Source organism: Papio anubis, chromosome 1, assembly GCF_008728515.1.
Source record: "Papio anubis isolate 15944 chromosome 1, Panubis1.0, whole genome shotgun sequence".
In the NCBI taxonomy this organism is placed as follows: Eukaryota; Metazoa; Chordata; class Mammalia; order Primates; family Cercopithecidae; genus Papio; species Papio anubis.
The window spans coordinates 41,080,060-41,102,064 of record NC_044976.1 but is presented as its reverse complement, the minus strand read 5'-3'; the positions used below and the strand labels follow the sequence as shown (position 1 = coordinate 41,102,064).

General features: G+C 49.5%; 2 protein-coding genes across 2 annotated transcripts in view; one reads left to right on the top strand and one right to left on the bottom strand.

Moving 5' to 3' along the window:
* The window catches only part of C1H1orf50 (chromosome 1 C1orf50 homolog), an 8,799-nt gene extending 6,777 nt beyond the window's left edge, over window positions 1-2,022 (bottom strand). Inside the window, exons 1-2 of the mRNA XM_003891697.5 lie at window positions 1,877-2,022; window positions 1,645-1,760 (exon numbers count right to left, since the gene is read on the bottom strand). Coding sequence (XP_003891746.1) covers window positions 1,645-1,760; window positions 1,877-1,955 — 195 coding nt within the window. The 5' untranslated portion in view covers window positions 1,956-2,022. The remainder of the gene's footprint in view (window positions 1-1,644; window positions 1,761-1,876) is intronic.
* On the top strand, window positions 1,995-21,853 carry P3H1 (prolyl 3-hydroxylase 1). The gene is made up of 15 exons (XM_003891696.5): window positions 1,995-2,760; window positions 6,807-6,959; window positions 9,908-10,097; window positions 10,319-10,450; window positions 11,375-11,514; window positions 13,701-13,790; window positions 14,120-14,172; window positions 14,347-14,468; window positions 16,666-16,793; window positions 16,961-17,056; window positions 17,912-18,062; window positions 19,897-20,014; window positions 20,446-20,521; window positions 20,834-20,974; window positions 21,375-21,853. Exons 1-15 carry the CDS (start codon window positions 2,296-2,298, stop codon window positions 21,528-21,530), a joined length of 2,211 nt encoding a protein of 736 aa, XP_003891745.1. The 5' UTR covers window positions 1,995-2,295; the 3' UTR covers window positions 21,531-21,853.
* Window positions 21,854-22,005: the final 152 nt, after the last annotated feature.

Here is a 22,005-nt window from a genome sequence, read left to right as displayed (position 1 = left end):
TGAGTCGCCACACCCAGCCTCATTTTTTTTTTTTTTTTTAAGAGTCTCACTCTGTCCCTGATTCTGGAGTGCAGTGGTGCAATCTTGACTTACTGCAACCTCTATGTACTGGGCTCAAGCGATTCTCATGCCTCAGCCTCCCGAGTAGCTGGGACTAAAGGCGTGAGCCACCACACCTTTTAGTAGACACGGGATTTCACCATGTTGGCCAGGCTGGTCTCGAACTCCTGACTTCAAATGATCCACCCACCTTGGCCTCCCAAAGTGCTGGGATTACAGATGTGAGCCATGGCACCTAGCCAAAAAGTACATTTTAGATAGTAAATATGTTTGATTCAATTTGTTTGTCTCTAAACTTGTTTTTTTCTTCAGCTTCTCAAATACAGATTGTATTGGGGAAACAGAGGCAGCATAATAATGCATCCTCTGTATTTCACAAGATTATAGGATGAAAGGCAAAAACTGTTCTTTATTCCATCTGTTCAGGCCATTATAATAAACATGATAGTCATTCGACAGCACATGAGTATGTTGTGTGCACAAGATTCTATCCCTATCAACCGCCCTCCCAATAATAGTGATCTGATTAGCATATTCTCTTAATCCATAAAAGTTGCACTTTGCTCCCCAGTTCTTCAAAAAGAAGAAAGTACAAGTTTTGAATTAAAACAGCTTTCCTACGTATCTGAATTTTTCTTAATTAAAAAAAAAAACGGATTCGAAGGATTTCTAGGATCATTGGGAAAAAAAAGACGTGAGGGAATTTGAGCACATTAAATAATTTTGAGCAAAGCAAAGACCTTAGAACATAATCAAGGCTAAATCTGATAGTGTATACAGGGGTAAGGGGCCATCATAATCTTTAAAACAGCAGGACCCTCCATCTGTGCACACTGAAGAGGGTGTATAACTGGAAGTCTTAACAAGAGATAAGAAGGAATCTGGTTTTTCATTGAATAATGACAAAGCTTTAGATCTTGGAGCTCTCCTACTTCAAACCTTTCACTTCACAGATAAAATAGTTGAGGTCCAGAGAGAAGTAATCTGCCTGAAGTCGCACTGCAAGTTTGTATCAAAAGTGGGATTAATAGTCACGTGTCCAAACTTCCAGTGTTTTTTCCATTATTTCACATTTCCTCCTTATTTGACTTATTTTGGCCATCCATATAAAAGCACTGGGCTTGGGAATACTATGTTTAATAAGGACTAAACTCGGAGTCCTTGCCCTGCTAGATGTTTAAACTCTCAGTTAACAAAGATCTTATGGGAAGCAGCTTAAAAAAAGCGGACCTTGAAACTTCCTGGGGAACTTTTCTTTGTCAAATGGGAAGATAGCTCTGTACTGCCTACCTCACAAGGCTGTCCTAAAGTGCAAATGAAATAATGAACGCTAACGTGTTGTGTAAACCTTCCCACGAAGGGAGATTATGGGCACTCAAGTTGCCGTTAGAGAAGCTTTTGGTCACAGAAGGTCATTCGAGTCAGGCCACCGACTCACAATGACAGTCGGCTTTACTCGTCTGTAAAATGGAGACAAGAGCAATTGCCACCCCCACCCTAGGTGGCAGTGAGGTCTGAGCCGAAAGACGCAGAGCACAACGTGAATGAAGACGGTTATTCGCTGCCCCGGTCGCGCCTCCTCACCTTCTGCACCTGCTCTGCGAGCGCCACGAGGTCTAAGGGGTCCCCGGCCCGGTGGGTGTGGTAGGGGCTCACCAGGGCCAGGCCGCCGGGGGTCGGGGTGAGCTCCACCAGGGCTCCTGCGACACACAGCCAGGAACAGGCCGTGAGCTCCCGCCCTCGGCCTCCCGCGGAGCCCCGAGACCGGCTGCCTCGCTGGGGCTGACTTCCCCTTGCTGACTCCCGCCCCGCATACCTCCCTGGCCTGCAGCTGGCTGCGGTCCTTGGCTTTCAAGGACCCCCTCGGTCCTCCCGAGCGCTGCGGCGTCCTCCATGACAGCGACTTATCCTCCCCACTCCCTGGGCGGTGCGAGTCGGGAGAGCCTGCGCATAATGGTGCGTGGGCGGAGCTTCCGTATTTCTTGTCCACTAGGCTTCAGAGCGACTGAGCAAAGCCTGAGCTCGGAGGCGGGGCTCCGGCTGACGCGCCGGGATTCGCTGAGGGCCGGTGGGGGTATCTGGGTTGACTGAAAGGAAAAGAGGCGGTGCAAGCCTCGTGGGCATGCGCCGCCCGGCTTGGGAGGTGGGGCTTCGCCCGGGGGCGGGCCTTCTCCGGGGGTGGGACTCCGGCCTCCGTGTCGGGTGGCTATCGGTCCCGTTAGGTCTGAGGAGACGATGGCGGCACGCGCGTTGAAGCTGCTGACCACACTGCTGGCTGTCGTGGCCGCTGCCTCCCAAGCCGAGGTCGAGTCCGAGGCAGGATGGGGCGTGGTGACTCCTGATCTGCTCTTCGCGGAGGGGACCGCAGCCTATGCGCGCGGGGACTGGCCCGGGGTGGTCCTGAGCATGGAACGGGCGCTGCGCTCCCGGGCCGCCCTCCGCGCCCTTCGCCTGCGCTGCCGCACCCGGTGTGCCGCCGACTTCCCGTGGGAGCTGGACCCTGAATCGCTCCCCAGCCCGGCCCAGGCCTCGGGCGCCGCAGCCCTGCGCGACCTGAGCTTCTTCGGGGGCCTCCTGCGCCGCGCCGCCTGCCTGCGCGGCTGCCTCGGGCCGCCGGCCGCCCACTCGCTCAGCGAAGAGATGGAGCTGGAGTTCCGCAAGCGGAGCCCCTACAACTACCTGCAGGTCGCCTACTTCAAGGTGCAGACCAGCCCGGAGCTGGGCGGCCGGGGTCCTTCTGGGGAGAGGAATGTTGCAGGGGACCTGGGGAGCCAGGGGGATCGGGGAAGTGTCCGCAGGGAGGGGAAAGTGGCCTCCTGGCTGGGGAGCTCTCCTCGGAGCCGGGGAGAGCTGCTCCCTGGCAGACCTTCCTCGCCCAGTTCGCATGGGCAGTTGCTAACCCCAGAGGTCCAGCCTGGGGTTAGGGCACAGGCCAAGCAAAACTCATGGCCATTTTGTTCCCTGGGAAATCTCCTGCAGGGAATTAAAGCGGTAGTTTGGGTCTCCCATCCTAATGTCATTTTAAGTGTCCGACTGAGAAGCTAGTAGCGGTCTACAATATGTTCCTTCCGGTTGGTTTTCCAGTGGTGCTTTTCCTGCTGTTTGATTCAGCAGCTCTCTTTCAGGATGTGAGGTTGCCACGTCGCCAGCAGGGGCTGCCTGGCCCTGCCTGTCGGGGGGACCCTCTGGCTAGTCTGTCAGGTTTACAAAGAACATGAGTATTTTTAGGAATGCCAGAATGCCATGTTTTCAAGTGTACACTTGGGCTTGGAGCGTTCCAGGCTTGTTTGGTGGTGGTGATGGTTTCGATGATGATGATAATGATGATGATGATGATGATGATAGCCAGCGCGTACTTCAGGCAGTATTTTAAGCAGTTTGCCTTTATTAACGCATTTGCCCTAATCTTCACAATATCCTGTCAGGTAGATGCTGTTATTAGTTCCGCTGTATTGGGGGTGGGGGGAGAAAGAGCTGTGCATTATATCTGTTATATCTGTAGTTTAAAAGACCTTCGATTCGACCTAAAGAGAGACTGAGAGACTCTTGGGGACCTCAGATTTCCACCCCTCCACAACATTCTGCCTACACAGTTCCCTTCATTTTTCCTAGTTACTCGGAAGAGCGCTGGACTTGAAATCAAAATAATTGCATTATGTCTTTGGTTATGTCGCTTCATCATAGCACTTTCTAAAATTATTTGACAAACATGTATTGCATGCCTACTGCATTCCAGTTCTTGTACAGGTACTTAAATGCTCGACTAACATCTTTGCTTTGTCTTGCTTTGATGTTAAGAGTTACTGTAGTAAGGGATACTGCAAGGGCATATACTTAGGGCTGTGGGAGCACAAAGGAGGGAGACTCTAGCTTTATCTCAGAGAAATTAGACTTCAAAGAAGAGGTAATATTGAAGCCCGTCCTAAGTATTGTCAGGGGGAGAGGAAGGAAGGCTCCTCCAGATAGAGGGAAAAGTAGAACCAAAGCATGATGTATTCAGGAAAAAAAATGAATTGTTGTGACTGCAATGTCGAGGTGTGTGTGGGGAGTAGTAGGAGAAGAGGCTAGAATGGTCACTGAGGCCAAATTTGGAAGAGAATTCTGCGGACTGCAGGGAGCCATCCTCAGATTTGGGTTTTAAAACACTCATTCTGGAAACCATGGTGAATGAGCCTTGGAAGAAGGAGAAACTGGTGGCACATGATTAGGAGACAGGCATTTGTCCACAAGAGAGGAGGTTAAGTACCTCAGTGCTTAGGGAGTAAAGAAGACTGGGGGTGGAGAGAGGAGTGAGGACATGAGGGAGAACAGAGACAGGCAGGAGCAGTGCTGAAAGATACAGATACAAGAGATAGAGTAATTCCATAAAAGGGACAGACCTGAGAAAATTTCTAATTTTACAGTTAAAGAAACTGAGGTACAGAGATGGGGAGTTATTTACCTTGGGTCACCTAACCAGGGCTGACTCCTTTAGTGTACCTTTACTAGTACCAGTGATAAGGAAATAAGTTTTCTTAGCATATTAATCATACCATCTAAAATTTATGGAGCACTTGATCTGTGCCCAGCACCATGTATTACAGGCTGCATGTATATTATCTCTTTGAACTCTCAACAATGCTAGGAGATAGCTAGAGAATGCTATCTCCAGATGATAGATTAGGGAAACTGAGTTTAGAAAGTAAACTTTAAATATCTTGTCTACTGCCCAGCCAGTCAGTGAGTCATTAAGCCCAGATTTGCTGCTGGCCGGTCTCTTTTCTTTTTCTTTTTTTTGAGACAGAGTCTTGCTCTGTTGCCAGGCTGGAGTGCAGTAGCGATCTTGGCTCACTGCAACCTCTGACTTCCTGGTTCAAATGATTCTTCTGCCTCAGCCTCTCGAGTAGCTGGGATTACAGGCACATGCCATCACACCCGGCTAATTTTTGTATTTTTAGTAGAGACGGGGTTTCACCATATTGGCCAGGATGGTCTCGATCTCCTGACCTCGTGATCCCTCCTCCTCGGCCTCCCAAAGTGCTGGGATTACAGGCATGAGCCACCACGGCTGGCCCTTTCTTTCTTTTTTTTTTTTTTGAGATGGAGTTTCGCTCTCATTACCCAAGCTTGAGTGCAATGGTGCGATCTCAGCTCACTGCAACCTCTGCCTCCTGGGTTCAAGTGATTGTCCTGCCTCAGCCTCCTGAGTAGCTGGGATTATAGGCGCATGCCACCATGCCCAGCTATTTTTTGTAATTTTAGTAGAGACGGGGTTTCACCATGTTGGTCAGGCTGGTCTCAAACTCCTGACCTCATGATCCGCCCACCTCAGCCTCCCAAAGTGCTGGGATTACAGGCATGAGCCCCTGTGCCTGGCCATGGCCGGTCTCTTTGATACCAGTGTCCACACAGTTAATTACTAGATCATCAGTGATTTATTTGGTTGGATTCTATATATGAAACCTGTGTTACTTTGATATGCTGGAGTCCATTGCTGTGGGTATTGTTGTAGTCTGTAGCCTATTTCTTTCTCCCCCTTGGATTATTATTTTTTTTTTTTTGAAACGGAGTCTCACTCTGTCACCCAGGCTGGAGTGCAGTGTGGCGATCTCAGCTCGCTGTAACCTCCACCTCTCTGGTTCAAGCGATTCTCCTACCTCAGCCTCCCAAGTAGCTGGGATTACAGGTGTGCGCCACAACACCCAGCTAATTTTTGTATTTTTAGTAGAGACGGGGTTTCATCATGTTGGCCAGGCTGGTCTCAAACTCCTGACCTCAAGTGATCTGCCCCCCTTGGCCTCCCAAAGTGCTGGGATTACAGGCGCAAACTGCCACCCCCGACCAACCCCCAGATTTCTTAGACCTATTTGTTTGAACCTCATGAGCCCTGAGCTTTGAGTCAGAAAGTACATGTCTGGACTTAGTAAAGGACCTTAGAATTTTTAGCCATCCACATTTTCCCTAAATGTCTCAAGAATGCTTCATTTTATTTTATGCAAAAAAAAAAAAAAAAAAAAAATTCTAGGAAAATTCTTAGGCATAGTCTGTTAGCTGCTCTTTTTTCTCTACCCCTAAATCCTTGAAGCCACAGAATTTTTTCAGGTCAGGCATTACATTTGAATCATGAAATATATATATGTATTCGTTTTTTTTTTTTTTTTTTTTGTCAGGGTCCTGCTCTGTCACCCAAGCTGGAATGCTGTGGCACCATCTCGGCTCACTGTAACCTCTGCCTCCCAGGCCCAAGCGATCCTCCCACCTTAGCCTGCAGAATAGCTGGGACTACAGACATACAGTACCATGTAATTTTTGTATTTTTTGTAAAGACAGGGTTTCACCATGTTGCCCAGTCTGGTCTTGAACGCCTGAGCTCAAGTGATCCACCTGCCTCGGCCTCTAAAAATGCTGGGATTACCGATGTGAGCCACCGCGCCCAGCATGAAAACATATCATATGGGCAGTCAGTCTTTCACAGCACTCCCCATACAATATGACCTTTGTTTTAAAATAGAACATTGCTACTTCCTATAATCTGGGGAACCCCTAAATCTGACTTGGGAAAGAGCTACAAATCTGCCCAGGGCACTGTGCTCCTAATCTCTGGTGGGTAGTTCCTGCAATAGGTGTGCTTCTTGGGGCTGGCAGGGCTGGGCATGCTGAGTGGAGGGCTCGGGGAGCAGGGATTTCCTGTTGATGTAGACTGCTCATGTGGACACAAACATTCAGAGTTTGGATGTGAGCATTACCTTCTCATGCTTCGTTCTTAGATCAACAAGTTGGAGAAAGCTGTCGCTGCAGCACACACCTTCTTCGTGGGCAATCCTGAGCACATGGAGATGCGGCAGAACCTAGACTATTACCAAACCATGTCTGGAGTAAAGGAGGCCGACTTCAAGGATCTTGAGACTCAACCCCATATGGTGAAAAAAACTTTATCCCCTTCTTTCTCTCTTTCTTTTTAAGTTTATTTTAGAGACAGAGTCTTGCTCTGTCACCCAGGCTAGAGTGCAGTGGCTTGATCATAGCTCACTGTAACCTCAAATTCCTGGACTCAAGAGACTCTCCAGTCTCGGCCTCCTGAGTAGTTGGGACTACAGGCATGCATTCTTTCGTTTTTTTTAAATGACATTGCTAAGGTTGTTTTCTAATTACATTATAGAAGTAATAAATGTTCATTGTATAACATTGTAGAAATGTAGATAAGTATAAAACAAAAAGTAATCATTTGTAATACTGCCACCTTAAGAAAACCAGTTTAGATAGTCTTCCGTATATAATTTTTTTCATCTAATTTGGTGTTATATTGTGTATGCATTTTTTATCATCTTTTTTTATTTTATTTTATTTTTGAGACAGGGTCTCACTTTGTTGTCCAGGCTGCAGTGCAGTGGTGTGATCATGGCTCACTGCAGCCTTGACCTCCTGGGCTCAAGTGATCCACCTGCCTCAGCCTCCCAAATAGCTGGAACTACAGGTATGCACTACCACACCCACCTATTGTTTTTATTTTTTGTAGAGATGGGGTCTCACTGTGTTGCCCAGGCTGATTTCAAACTCCTGGGCTCAAGCGATCCTACCACCTTGGCCTCCCAAACTGCTGGCATTACAGGTGTGAGTCACCATGCCTAGCCCTGTCATCATTTTTTAGCTAACATTAGTATCATGAGCCTTTTCTCATGTCTTCAGTTTTATTTGAAAACATAATTGTTTATGGCTGCATGATAGTCCATCTTATGCGGAGACTATATTCATTCACTAGTCACATTTTTTTGGTCATGTACATTTTTGATTTTCACTACAATAAATGTTACAGTAGCCCTCAATGTTCTTATTCTGTTTGTTTAGCAGGAAAAGTCTATTCCAAAGGAGAGATTGTCTGTGATGATACAGCATTTTATAGAGAGCTTATGGTTCCTTACATTTTAATTATGAACCAAGAATATTAGAAACAATGTAAGAATGACTTTTAGGCTGGGCACAGTGGCTCACACCTATAATCCCAGTACTTTGGGAGGCCGAGGCGGGTGGATCACTTAAGGTCAGGAGTTTGAGACCAGCCTGGCCAATATGGTGAAACCCCATCTCTACTAAAAATACAAAAATTAGCCAGGCACGGTGGCGCACGCTTGTAATCCCAGCTACTCAAGGTGAAGGCAAGAGAATAGCTTGAACCTGGAAGGCGGAGGTTGCAGTGAGCTGAGATCGTGCCACTGCACTCCAGCCTGGGTGACAAAGCAAGAGTCAAAAAAAAAAAAAAAAAAAAAAAGAAAAGAATGACTTTTAAAGGTAAATTGTGGCCGGGTTCAGTGGCTCACACCTGTCATCCCAGCACTCTGGGAGGCCAAGGCGGGCAGATCACAAGGTCAGGAGATCGAGACCATCCTGCCCAACATGGTGAATCCCTGTTTCTACTAAAAATACACAAATTAACTGAGCATGGTAGTGTGTGCCTATAGTCCCAGCTACTCAGGAGCCTGAGGCAGGAGAATCACTTGAACTGGGAGGCGGACGTTGCAGTGAGCTGACATTGCGCCACTGCACTCCAGCCTGGGTGACAGAGTGAGACTCCATCACAAAAAAAAAAAAAAAAAAAAAAAGTAAGTTATGTCGGCCAGGCATGGTGGCTCATACCTGTAATCCCAGCACTTTGGGAGGCCGTGGTGAGTGGATCACTTGAGGCCAGAAGTTCAAGACCAGCCTGGCCAACATGGTAAAATTCTGTCTCTACTAAAAATACAAAAATTAACCAGGTGTTGTGGTGCATGCCTGTAATCCCAGCTTCTCAGGAGGCTGAGGTGCTAGAATCACTTGAACCCAGGAAGTGGAGGATGCAGGGAGCCAAGATCACGCCACTGCCCTCCAGCCTGGGCTGTCTGTCTCAGAAAAAAAAAAAAAAAGACTCTGTCTCAAAACAAAACAAAAAAAATGTAAGTTGTGTTTATTTGAAAACTGTTAGCCCTACAAAAAAGTGCAAGAATCTGGCACAGGCGCGGTGGCTTATGCCTGTAAGCACTTTGGGAGGCCAAGGCGTGTGGATCACCTGAGGTCAGGAGTTCGAGACCAGCCAGACCAACATGAAGAAACCCTGTCTCTACTAAAAATACAAAATTAGCCGGGCATGGTGGTGCATGCCTGTAATCCCAGCTACTCTGGAGGCTGAGGCAGGAGAATTGCTTGAACCCCAGAGGCAGAGGTTGCGGTGAGCCAAGATTGCACCATTGCGCTCCAGCCTGGGCAACAAGAGTGAAACTCTGTCTCAAAAAAAAAGTGCAAGAATCTGCTACTAATTTGGTGGGGGGCCGGGGGAGGGAAGAAAAGTAAAAGAAAATCATAATGAACTCCCAGATATCTTTCATCCAGATTAAGAGTTAAATGTTTTTTGGCCAGGCACAGTGGCTCCCACCTGTAATCCCAGCACTTTAGGAGGCCAAGGTGGGAGGATTGCTTGAGCTTAGGAGTTCGAGACCAGCCTGGCCAACATGGTGAAACCCCATCTTTACTAAAATACAAAAATTAGCTGGGCACGGTGGTACGTGCCTGTAATCCCAGCTACTAGGTAAGCTGAGGCAAGAGAATCGTTTGAACCCAGGAAGAGGAGGTTGCAGTGAGCTGAGATTGTGCCACTGCACTCCAGCCTGGGCAACAGAGTGAGACTCTGTCTCGAAAAAAGCGAAATGTTTTCAAATTTCCGGAGGAACATGTAAAGACCATTTACAAAAGGCCTTCATTATATAGTGGCACCCAGGTCACCCCTTTCCATCCGTAACCTGAGGAACAGGAAATTAGGACCCCCGTGAAGGTGGCTGAGGTCAAGGAGAGTGGGTTCCTCCTCTGTGGCCTGCGTTTGAGTGCTCCTTCTTCCCAGTAGCAAGAATTTCGACTGGGAGTGCGACTCTACTCAGAGGAACAGCCACAGGAAGCCGTGCCCCACCTAGAGGCGGCGCTGCACGAGTACTTTGTGGCCTATGAGGAGTGCCATGCCCTCTGCGAAGGGCCCTATGACTACGATGGCTACAACTACCTTGAGTACAACGCTGACCTCTTCCAGGCCATCACAGGTAGGTGCAGTTCAGAACCAGACCTTCAGCCTCCTGGGCCTCCTGGGACTCTAAGGTCACCATCTGATAATATAAATGGAGAATCTTCACCCTCATCCCTCAATTTATTAAATCTGAGAAGCCGATGAAAAATTGCTTCCATTTGAATGTGTTCATTTTAACCAGAATTTGAGTCCTAAAGAGTGACCTCATAGTTATTCCCCCTCTTTGATTCCTTTCAGATCATTATATCCAGGTCCTCAGCTGTAAGCAGAACTGCGTCACTGAGCTTGCTTCCCACCCAAGTCGAGAGAAGCCCTTTGAAGACTTCCTCCCATCCCATTATAATTATCTGCAGTTTGCCTACTATAACAGTAAGGCCTGCTTTCCTTCCTCTTTCTCTGCTGGCTAACTAAGAAGCTAAAGGCAAGGTGGACAGGGATTACAGCCACTTACTTCCTCAAGGTGTTTGGCTTCTTTCAGTAGCTATGGGAGGCACCATGCCAAGTGATCCTTGGGTAGTTTGTTATAAGCAACTGGCCTAGGAAGCCAATACCAGCAACCCAAAAAGCTGGGGGAGGGAGACTTAGGACCTCATCTCTTGTGCCTTCTATAACTTGTAATCTATTTTTGCTTTCGAATTAAAGTTAATAGCGAAAGTAAGGGTGTGCCACTGTTTAGCTCAGAGGACATTTGCCAGCCCTCTCCCTGATATAGCACTGATGCTTTTGTGGGGCTGCTAATTAATACCCAGAAAACCAACTGTTTGCAGAGTTCCCACTGTGTGCTAAGCATTACAAACATATTGATGAGTGTACAATATTTACAGTTGAGTTGAGGTGACTAACAAATATCAACAAGAACTATTCTGCCAAAGAGACAGTCTGCTATTGTAATCTTCCCCGTCTTCTGAAAATCTATAGAAAAAAGAAAGTAGGAAAACAGAGAAATTGATCTAATGATTGAGTGTATTGAGGCAGAATATTAAGGAGTATTTGAATTATTTGTGCATCTTTAAAGATGTGGGCATGCAGAGAATTCTGATTCTTTTCTCTTTCATTGTTAGGCAGCCCTGAGGACACTGACCACCTCACCTTAAAATTAATCACACATTCTATGTGTATTCCATAACTTCTGCCCCTGAAATCAGGCCATCATGTTAAGTAGCAGGCACCACCTTGTCATGTTGCCATTGCCTAAGCTTTGCGGAGACTGAGAACCAAGTGGTCCCTGGTGCCAGAATTTGATCCTTTCTTTTTGACCCTTTCCTCTCAGCCATTCTTCTTTCCACTTTGCAGTTGGGAATTATACACAGGCTGTTGAATGTGCCAAGACCTATCTTCTCTTCTTCCCCAATGACGAGGTGATGAACCAAAATTTGGCCTATTATGCAGCTATGCTTGGAGAAGAACACGCCAGATCCATTGGCCCCCGTGAGGTGAGAAACTTCCTTCTGTTATGACAGCTGCCAGCTGAACTCCTGAATGCAGACCTGAGGGCGGAAGAGTGGGGTAGCAGAGGGGAGTCGGTGCTGCGCGTGCAGGGCAGGAGCCAGGTGTCAGTGTCGGGGTCAGATGTGAGTTCACCCACTCGGCTTGTTATTCAGAGGAGAAAGGAGCACAGCACAGGAGGGAGTGTGGGGAGTACACAGGAGCCTCAATTAGCGTTATCTGGGCCCAGAAGTCTGTTCTCTAAGTCCTGTAGAACTGTGCGGCGGGCAGTTCTTTCCCCTCTTGGCACTCCTAACTTGGACACTCGATATTGTTTGGCCAAGATCTATCATTTTTCACTTAATGCTGGGTTATTTGTTTTTTGGGTTTTTTTCCTGTTCACCTGTTTTCTGTCTCCATTTTCTTTCCCATCTCTTCTTCTTCCTGCCATTGTTTGTTCTCTCTCCCATCTTTCAGCATTTTCCTTGTCTCACTCCAAAACCGGGAGAAATATCTGTAAAACACAAAGGCTGCTGCGCTGAAGGGAAACACCCAGGCTCTTCCTTCCCAGCCCTGGGGAGTCTGAGAGGCTCCAGTAGAAACAGCCTCTTGCTGTCCCTCCCGTGTGTGTTGTCTTTGTAGTTGTCCTCTTTGGCCACTAGATGGTGACCATCTGGCTTTAAGATGGCACTTCCAGTCTCTTTCGTCTTGCTTGGTTAATATCTTTTCCCTGCCTTATGGCCATTAAGGGGAGCCTGAGGGGAGTGAGGGGAAATAAACCCATGTGGCCAATCTCGCATTTGTAACCAGAAGTCCCCTTTTGGAAAGATGGTAACTAACATTTGTTGAGCCCCTGTCCAGGTGAAGCTCTGTGCAGGGTGGGCTGTATCCATCATCCCATTTAATCATCACAGCTGCCCTGCAAGGTGGGCAGTCTTCTTCCCACTTTAGGGATGAGGACTGTTAGCATCTGAGAGAGGAAGCAACTTGTGCAGTGGCTTGTGGCCAGTCAGTGATGACTGGAATCTGTTCCCTGCTTGGCCCCAGTGCAGGCACAGCTCCAGACACATGGCTGACACTCAGTAAATGAGCGTGGAATGAATAAAGGATGGAAGTGGGGTTTGCTTCATAGCAGCCTTATAGGGTAATTGGAGAGGATTAAATGAGATAACATAGCACTTGGTGACAGAAGCCAGTAATGTAAACTCCTGAGGAGAAAACGTCTCTCTTCCTCTTAGGTAAATATAGTAGATGACATAGGATTCATTGACTCCTTTAATTCCTCCTTGAACTGCTTCATGTTTTATTTCAACTGATGATGTCTTCTTTTTCTCTTCCTTCCTCCTCCTGCTGCTTGGAGATTAGCAGGGCACCTAGGGAAAGATGTGACCCTGGAAGGTACTCAGTTTCCTTGCCCTGGGTAAGCCTTGCCCGGGAGTCCACGTGGGAAGGCCAGAGTGCCAGACCCTCCCACTGCAGCTGCTCATTCTCAGGGAGGGGTGTGGCCTGGTTAGGGTCTGAGAGGAGGCAGGTGGCAGAACAGAAAGCACATGGGCTTTAGGACTGTAAAGACCCGGCTCTGTCTGTCCAAATGCACATTCTGCTATGAAAAAAAAAAAAAAAGATAACAGAAGACCTGGGTTTGACTGTAGGTCCCTGCTCTCCCATGTCCTGTAGTGTCACCTTAGACAGTGGTACATCTCCTCTGTGCCTCAGATGCTTCCTCTGTAGAATGAGCATACTAGTATCAACCTCAGATGTGGCTATAAAGATTAAATGAATAACATGTCAGTTGCCTAATGCCTGATTCCTTTTCCTGCTTTGTGGACTCCTGTAGAAGTCAAGAAGGAATTCTCCTTCTTTGAAGAATATTTCTACTTCTAAGAATCATCAGATTTTCTGTCCTAGAGACTAATGGGGGTTGGGATGGGGGAGGAGCAGGGCTTTTTCCCTTAAGTAAAGCCTGGTTATTCCAGTACCTCAGAGGTACTATTGCTTGTGCCAGGCAGAGGAACCCCTGGACAGAGAAATTAGACTTTTGTTCCAAACTGAGGAACAGACAGAGAGCATTGGTAGGGAGAAGGAGGCCTCAGGTCACATGAGAGCGTCAGTGTGGGGTGCCAGGGAGGGGAACCCCCAGAGGTTAAAAGCCAGGGCTGAGTTCTGGGGGACTTGTTTGCCTTTGTACCCGCAGAGTGCCAAGGAGTACCGACAGCGAAGCCTTCTGGAGAAAGAGCTGCTCTTCTTCGCTTATGATGTTTTTGGAATCCCCTTTGTGGATCCGGTGAGCTAGGGTACAGGAGCTGGAAGGGCGCAGGGACAGAGTGAGCGGGGGAGACGAATGGGGACGAGGGGAACACTGTGCGATTCTGACAGAAAACTTGTTGGAGGCTGAGCCTAGCCTGGGATCTGTGCAAGGCAGGGATGAGAGACAGATGAAAGGGGAACACTGGGCAGCTAGAAGTGACTTAGATGTGGAAACCTCCCATTTTGTCTCCTGAAAGGAAGAGGGTGATGAGCTGGATTACTTCTGTGGGCCTATTTTATGCATTGAGACACCTGGAAGATTAAGTAGATCATCTTACCTTTTTCATTTCTTCCGGACCTACTTAGGATTCATGGACTCCGGAAGAGGTGATTCCCAAGAGATTGCAAGAGAAACAGAAGTGAGGACCTTGAAGAAACTGCATGGTTGGATCAGTCTGATGAAGCACTTGAGGCTTCCTGAGCCCAGGCAGATGTGAACTCCTGGCAAGGGGTGGGCAGGTCCAGTTTGGGAAGTTGGGGTGGAGCCCAGGGCTGGCCTTCGAATGCAGTCCTCAGAGCGGCTGTGCCCATAGGTCAGAACGGGAAACAGCCGTACGCATCTCCCAGGAGATTGGGAACCTTATGAAGGAAATTGAGACCCTAGTGGAAGAGAAGACCAAGGAGTCATTGGATGTGAGCAGACTGACCCGGGAAGGTGAGAGGACAGAGATAGGGGCATGTCTGACTGTCGGCAGGGAGCCAGGCGGGTCACCCCACGTTTGCCAGGCAGCGCTGCACCCCAGCATTACAGAACTCACCATGAGGCAGCCTCAGGGTCCCAGTTCAGTGGGCATCCTTCCTAGCTCACCAGCGGGACTTTCAACTGGAAAGAGCACTGAGAATTGTCCTTTGGTTCAGAAATCAGACTCCAGGATGTAGTGGTGCACAGCTGTAATCCCAGCTACTCGGCAGGCTGAGGCAGGAGGATCGCTTGACCCCCGGAGTTTGAATCCAGCCTGGGCAATATAGCAAGACCTCATCTTTAAAAAAAATAAAAAAGAAAGAAGACTCCTGTGTCACAGAAACACGAGTGTCTAGTGTTGTCCACTTCTATAGGTTATTAACTCATCCTGTCTCCCCACTCCCAAGCTCTTTTCTCCCAGTTTTCACCATTCGTCCTGTTACCGAGACTCAACGCCTTCAGGCCTCCTTTGACTCCTCTTCCTCCTGTGCCCGTCCCCTGCAAGCTGCTGGGAAGGCCTACTGATTGTGGCTCTGCTCTGCAGTGCTGCTTCTCAGCTCTCTCCCCAGCCTTTTCTGTTTTTCATTGCCTCAGGTCTCCTTCAGGGCCTGGCACTTCCTATCTGTACCCACCCTCTCCTCGCCTGGCCTGTCCTTCCCTCTGCCTGCTCATGGTAGCTAGGCCAGTCTTCCACACACTGGCCTCTGACCCATCCTCCGTGCCTGCCCCTTAACTGAATGTTCTACTGTTGTCCTGTTTACACCTTCTCTTCACACAGGACTGCACCTTGTTCCATAAGCCTGCCTGCTGCCCACCAGTCTGTGTTTATGCCTGGCTCTCCTAGTATGCTTCCCACCATCCCTGCCCATGAGGGCATCTGAGATACACCCTGCAAAGCCTTTCTTTTTCCTTTTTGGAGGCGGAGTCTCGCTCTGTTGCCAGACTGGAGTGCCGTGGTGCAATCTTTGCTCATTGCAACCTCCACATCCCGGGATCATCAAACAATTCTCCTGCCTCAGCCTCCTGAGTAGCTGGGATTACAGGCATGTGGCACCATGCCTGACTCATTTTTTTGTGTTTTTAGTAGATACAGGGTTTCACCATGTTGGCCAGGCTGGTCTCAAACTCCTGACCTTGTGATCCACTCACCTCGGCCTCCCAAAGTGCTGGGATTACAGGTGTGAGCCACCATGCCCAGCTGTAAAGCCTTTCTTAACCTCCCAGATGATTGGAGTGCCCTCCTTTCTTTTGAACTTCTTAGGGCATTTACGATCTGTCTTGTGCTAGTTATTTGCATAATTGTTAGAGAACAGGTACTGCTTCTAGGATTCATCTCTCACCCTGTCTGGCACAGTTCCTGGTACACACTGAAGCCTCAGTTATCGAGTGGAGTTGAACTGAGTCTCTAGTATTAGTATGTCCCTAGCACAGAGAAACACCATGAGAACTGTAAGAGAGAAATGTTGACCTTTGCCCTATAGTTGCTTAAATTAACAGAGGTTAATTAAACAAGATTAGTGTATGAAAATAATTTGTCCAGCATTCCTTTGTTTTCAGACCACTTTCACTTTGTTATTTCTCTTGATTCTTACAATTGTCTAAGAGGTGGGTCATGCAGATTGCAAGATCCTTATTTTAAATGAAAATGATATGGTAGCCAAACTTTTGAGGACTTACCATCTGCCAAATATCGTGCTAAGTGTTTAACTTGCCTTCCTTGTTCTTAACATTATACCGGCATCAAACATATAAGGTAGATGCTGTTTGACCAATGAGAACATTTTAATTAATTAAAATTAACCTCAGGGAGGTTAAGTAACTTGCCAAGGTCACACAGCTAATCAATGGAGGATCTAGGAGTCAAAGTCAGTTCTTCCTCATTCTCGAGCTCATGTTTTAGGATTGTGTTTCTGATGTTTCCTCAACAGTGTGTCATGGCCCAAGAGCTAGCAGCTATTTGGTCATGGAGCTGGGACTGGGAGTCTCATCTTTCAGCTCTATGTTCTGTCCTCTGGACTATTCTGCCTTTGAAAATGACCTAGCGGGAGATTTTGCTGGTGAAAAGGAAACAGCTGGAATTTCTGTTTATGACAAAGAGGCAATATCTAATGGAGAGTCTTTGGTCAGAGCTGCTGCTAGATTTAGCTAAAGTTTTGTCAATGCTTTGCAGGTGGCCCCCTGCTGTATGAAGGCATCAGTCTCACCATGAACTCCAGACTCCTGAATGGTTCCCAGCGGGTGGTGATGGACGGTGTAATCTCTGACCATGAATGTCAGGAGCTGCAGAGACTGACCAACGTAAGGGAAGCCCAGTGACTGCACTTTCCCCTGAGGGTCCAGCTTCCCCCCATCAAGTGCCCCTTGGGTGGTAGCCTTCACCTTCCTCTTGCTGGCTGCAGTTGACCACCTCTTCTCAAGCCCTCAGCTGTCGTGGCTAACATCACCTTGTGTTTTGGGCCTCGTAGGTGGCAGCAACCTCAGGAGATGGCTACCGGGGTCAAACCTCCCCACATACTCCCAATGAAAAGTTCTATGGTGTCACTGTCTTCAAAGCCCTCAAGGTAAGATCAACACTTGGCATTCTAGAGTGTGGAGAAAGGGGTGGGGAAGGGGGAAGCTCAGGCTTTGAGGAGGAGTTGGGGCTGGTGCCAGGAAAGGTGAAGAGGGTCCACCTGCCAACATTCCTGTTGCCAGGAAGTGAAGATGAGTTACGTTGAGTGAGGTTCTCTTTCGAATCCTCGCTGTTCGACCGAGTGTAATAAAAGCAAAGTGAGCAGTTAAGACTGCTGGCCAAAGCTATGAGAATGCTTTCCGAAGAAAGGCTGATTTCAGAGGGCTGTGCTTCTGTGCAGGATGCACAGAGTGCTCATAGAGAGAGGAAGGAGAGGAGGAAGAGGAATATGGTAGAGGTATTGGGCATGGGCAGCAGAGGCTGCAGCTTCAGTGGGGGTGCGGGGATGTGAGATGGGCCTAGTCCTTATTGTCTCTGGCAGCCCAAAGAGGGGCGTTGTATTTGTCCGTTTTCACACTGCTAATAAAGACATACCCAAGACTGGGCAATTTACAAAAGAAAGAGGTTTAACTGGACTCTTACAGTTCCATGTGGCTGGGGTAGCCTCACAGCCTCCTTGGAAGGCAAGGAGGAGCAAGTCACATCTTACATGGATGGCAGCAGGCAAAGGGAGAACTTCTGCAGGCAAACTCCCATTTTTTTAAAGCCATCAGATCTCGTGAGATTTACTCACTGTTATGAGAATGGCACGGGAAAGATCCACCCCCATGATTCAGTCATCTCCCACTGGGTCCCTTCCACAACACATAGGAATTATGGGAGCTACAAGATAAGATTTGGGTGGGGACACAGAGCCAAACCATATCAGGCGTTCAGGGCAGCTGACTACCTGTTTCCTTGGCAGCTGGGGCAAGAAGGCAAAGTTCCTCTGCAGAGTGCCCACCTGTACTACAACGTGACGGAGAAGGTGCGGCGCATCATGGAGTCCTACTTCCGCCTGGACACGCCCCTCTACTTCTCCTACTCTCATCTGGTGTGCCGCACTGCCATCGAAGGTGGGACTCATCACCCCCGCAGGCCCCCACACATGCTGCATCTCAGCTCTGTGCTGGATGCTGAGGGCACAGAGAATAGGATGCGATCCCTTTTCTCCAGTTGGGGAACCAATGTAAACAAATGAGTGGCATCCCAGTGTGATGCATGCCACAGTAGCATGGAGGAAGTTATAGTCAACCTACCTGGCGATCAAGAAGGCTTCCCAGAGGGAAACGAGGTGCAGCCAGAAAGGTGGCCTCCCCTCACTCATCACGCAACACAAGTTCATGGGGAAGCTGGCGCTAAACCATTCGCAGAAGACCTGCTTCCCGGTCGGGATTTCATACAGAGCTGAGCAGCTCCCTCGCTGCCACCTGTTGAAAGTCAGCCCTCGACAGAAGGGTTTGTTAAAAGCAAAAATAATAACAACAGCAAAAAGAAGGCTTCCCGAGGAAGCGATGGGAGTTTTGCAGGATGAATACGATTACGGAGTACACTGGGTGGTGGGATGGTGCTTGCACAGGATTGGAGGCATTGTGCAGCCCGGTAGTCAGGGGAACTAAGAAAGCTGCCAAATCCTGGAGAGCTACCTTCAAGGACTTTTTATCCTTTAGCTCAACCATAGCTATGTGGCAGGTTCTCTTTTACTAACTGTTAAATACCAAATTTGTGAGAGAGCTGCGTGATTTACAAGTGAGAGTGGCCTGGAGCTTACTCCTCATTCCCTCACCCACCCACATTCCCTTCTGCATGTCTGAGAAGGTGAGAGGTTCGGCCAGTGCTGCAAGGATCCCATGTGGCCCAGAGCTGGCTCTGTCATACTGGAGCCTTCAGCAGGCCCCTGGCACTGACGGCCATTGGTAGGTGGCACAGATCAGACAGCTTTCCTCTGCCTCACGATGTTTGGAATTCTGTCAGAATCTGGGCACACCCAAAGGGACCAGTCAGACACACAACCGGGTGTGTCACAAGCCCCCGGTGGGAGAGCACAGGCACAGGCCCCAGGAGGCCAGAGAGGCCTCATCAAGCAGTGAAGGACGTGGTGAGGCCTTGACTTTTAAAAGATTCATTTTGCTGCTGTGTGTGCAGAGAGATTTCAAACCAAAAAGGGAAGCTGGTTGGCAGTGACCTCCGTGGACAAGGGTAAAGCCCTAAACTCAGGAAGTGGCAGTGGGAGGAGGGAGAAGTGAGGCCCCGGGAAGGTGCAGGAGGTGGATGGACAGGACCTGGTGACTGGCTGGACAAGTGGGAATGGAGAAGGAGGCACCCACCACGACGTGATGGTGCCTACACAAAGGTTTACATTGGGGAAAGACGTGGTCTGCCTGGTATTTGACAGTGAGCCCAGTCTGTTCCCTTTTGTGACCTTCTCCCTGCATGGTTTCTCCACCCACCCCACCCCAGAGCCCCCCTGAAGTTCATGCTTTCCCTTTGCTAGGCAGCTCTGCCCCACTTCCTCCCACTCAGTCCCATCTTCTGCCATCCTGATGGAAGGCTGACCACTCTGCCCTGCGTCTCTCCCACCTCCTGACCCCTCATTCTCACTTCCCTGGGCCTTTGTATTTTGTAAAGTGCAGCTACAAACAAGGGTTGTGCCATTCTGCCCAGGATCTGCCCTTGGTTGGAGCCCTTCATTCCTGCTTGCCACACCCTGCTCACCTCTGCCAAGAACTGTCCTAGGAAGCCTGCAGACTTGTCCTGGCCCCTAGGCTTGTGGCTTAGCCAAAGACACCCCCCTAGTTCATTGGGCATTCCATAGACTCAGACACATTTTGGGAAGCACCTCCCCTGCCAAGAAGAGAGCTGTGCCATCTCCCGAGGTGCTGCTGTGCTAACGTGTGACATTGGCCCCAGAGGTCCAGGCGGAGAGGAAGGATGATAGTCATCCAGTCCACGTAGACAACTGCATCCTGAATGCTGAGACCCTCGTGTGTGTCAAAGAGCCCCCAGCCTACACCTTCCGGGACTACAGGTGAGTGTGGGGCAGGTGCGGGGTGAGGAAGTCTGTGCCCTCCTCAGAGGCCCCACAGTGCCCTGCACTCTACTACCCCACCCTAGCACACACACATACTGGTTTGGGCTAGCTGTTCCCAGAGTCCAATCCTGTATCCCCAAACCTGCTGGATAAGAAGATAGGCAAAGAGGGAATCATAGCGTGGTGTGACAAGAACAGTAGTGTAAGTGGACTTGGTACAGAAGCACCCTGAGAAGGGCACAGGGGACTCTGAGGCGAGGGTGGAGAGTGGAAAGGTGGAGTTTGTGCGGCATCAGTGTAGGTTCTTAAAAGTCTTCCCTCCCACACAAACCCACCGTCCTGCTGCTGGTTGAGGGCACCTGGAGGCAAAGACTCTGGGGAGAGGGAGGTGGGGAAGGGCCGTGTTGAGATGTCTCTGCCTTTCCCAGCGCCATCCTTTACCTCAATGGAGACTTCGATGGCGGAAACTTTTATTTCACTGAACTGGATGCCAAGACCGTGACGGTGAGTGCTCCTTTGTCCTTGTCCTTGGGAGATAAAAAGTCCATTTTCTACAGCTGATGTTCCCAAAGTGCGGTGGACAAAAATAACCAACTGGACTTCCCAGTGGGCAGTACCCTTCCCCCAGCCAGAGGGGCTTTGAGACGTGTCCATCACTCCTCTCGCCGGTCACCCTTTCTCTTTAGTTCTGGCCTTAGGGAAGCCAACCTGAAGAGCTGCCCTCGGTCCTGATCCCTAACGAGCCCATGTCTCTTCTGAGAGTGGACTACAGTCTTTGTCCTGTGCAACCCCCCCTTCCCTTTCTGTCCCCCTTAGGCAGAGGTGCAACCTCAGTGTGGAAGGGCCGTGGGATTCTCTTCAGGCACTGAAAACCCACATGGAGTGAAGGCTGTCACCAGGGGGCAGCGCTGTGCCATCGCCCTGTGGTTCACCCTGGACCCTCGACACAGCGAGCGGGTGAGAGCAGCCGGTGCTGCAGTGACCCGTTCCCAGAGTGCCCTGGCTTTGCCTCTCCCTTCCCCCAATCCCATTGCCAGTGGCCGAGACATGAAAGGAGCACTTGGGACACCAGCTCCAATGCCCTGTCATTATGGTCACATTGCCTTGTCCTCCCTGGGCCTGCTGTGAACGGGATCCAGGTGGGGAAAGGGCTCAAGACAGGGAGCGATGCTGAGTTCTTGCTTCCGTCCTTGGGCCCCACTTCAGCTGTCCTTGTCCAGAGAGTAGGACCTGCTGGGAAGGAGATGAGCCTGGGGCCATTAAGGAACCTTCCTTGTCCCCTGGGAAGTAGCAGCTGAGAGATAGCGAGTGCCTGGTCCGGAGGCCTCTCTGAATGGATAGGGGTTTGTCCTTGCAGGACAGGGTGCAGGCAGATGACCTGGTGAAGATGCTCTTCAGCCCAGAAGAAATGGACCTCTCCCAGGAGCAGCCCCTGGATGCCCAGCAGGGCCCCCCTGAACCTGCACAAGAGTCTCTCTCAGGCAGCGAATCAAAGCCCAAGGATGAGCTATGACAGCGTCCAGGTCAGATAGATGGGTGACTAGACCCACGGAGAGGAACTCTCCCGCACTCTGAGCTGGCCAGTCCCTCAGGGCTGTGGAGCAGTGAGCCTACGTCTGCCACTCAGCCGAGGGGACCCTGCTCACAGCCTTCTACATGGTGCTACTGCTCTTGGAGTGGACATGACCAGACACCGCACCCCCTGGACCTGGCTGAGGGCTCAGGACACAGGCCCAGACACCCCAAGGGGCCTCCACAGGCTGCTGCATGACAGCAATACAGTATTTAAGTGTCTGTGTAGACAACCAAAGAATAAATGATTCATGGTGTTTTTTACTTGGTTTGTTCGGACAGTGGAAATTTGCCCAGAGACAAAAATTCTGTCCCAGAGGTCTCACTTGATAAAAATTGCTCTAGGCAGGACCCAGTGGCAGGTGCAGGACGAGAAGGCCTGGCTTGGCACCTGGCTCAACCACTTGCTGTGCAGC

What these genes read in the sequence shown, in the direction of transcription:
- P3H1 (XM_003891696.5), top strand. Translation starts at nt 2,296, where the DNA reads ATGGCGGCACGCGCGTTGAAGCTGCTGACCACACTGCTGGCTGTCGTG. An exon ending in AGCTGCAGAGACTGACCAAC is followed by an intron (nt 16,794 to 16,960) that starts GTAAGGGAAGCC and finishes TGGGCCTCGTAG; the next exon opens with GTGGCAGCAACCTCAGGAGA. An exon ending in TGGATGCCAAGACCGTGACG is followed by an intron (nt 20,522 to 20,833) that starts GTGAGTGCTCCT and finishes TGTCCCCCTTAG; the next exon opens with GCAGAGGTGCAACCTCAGTG.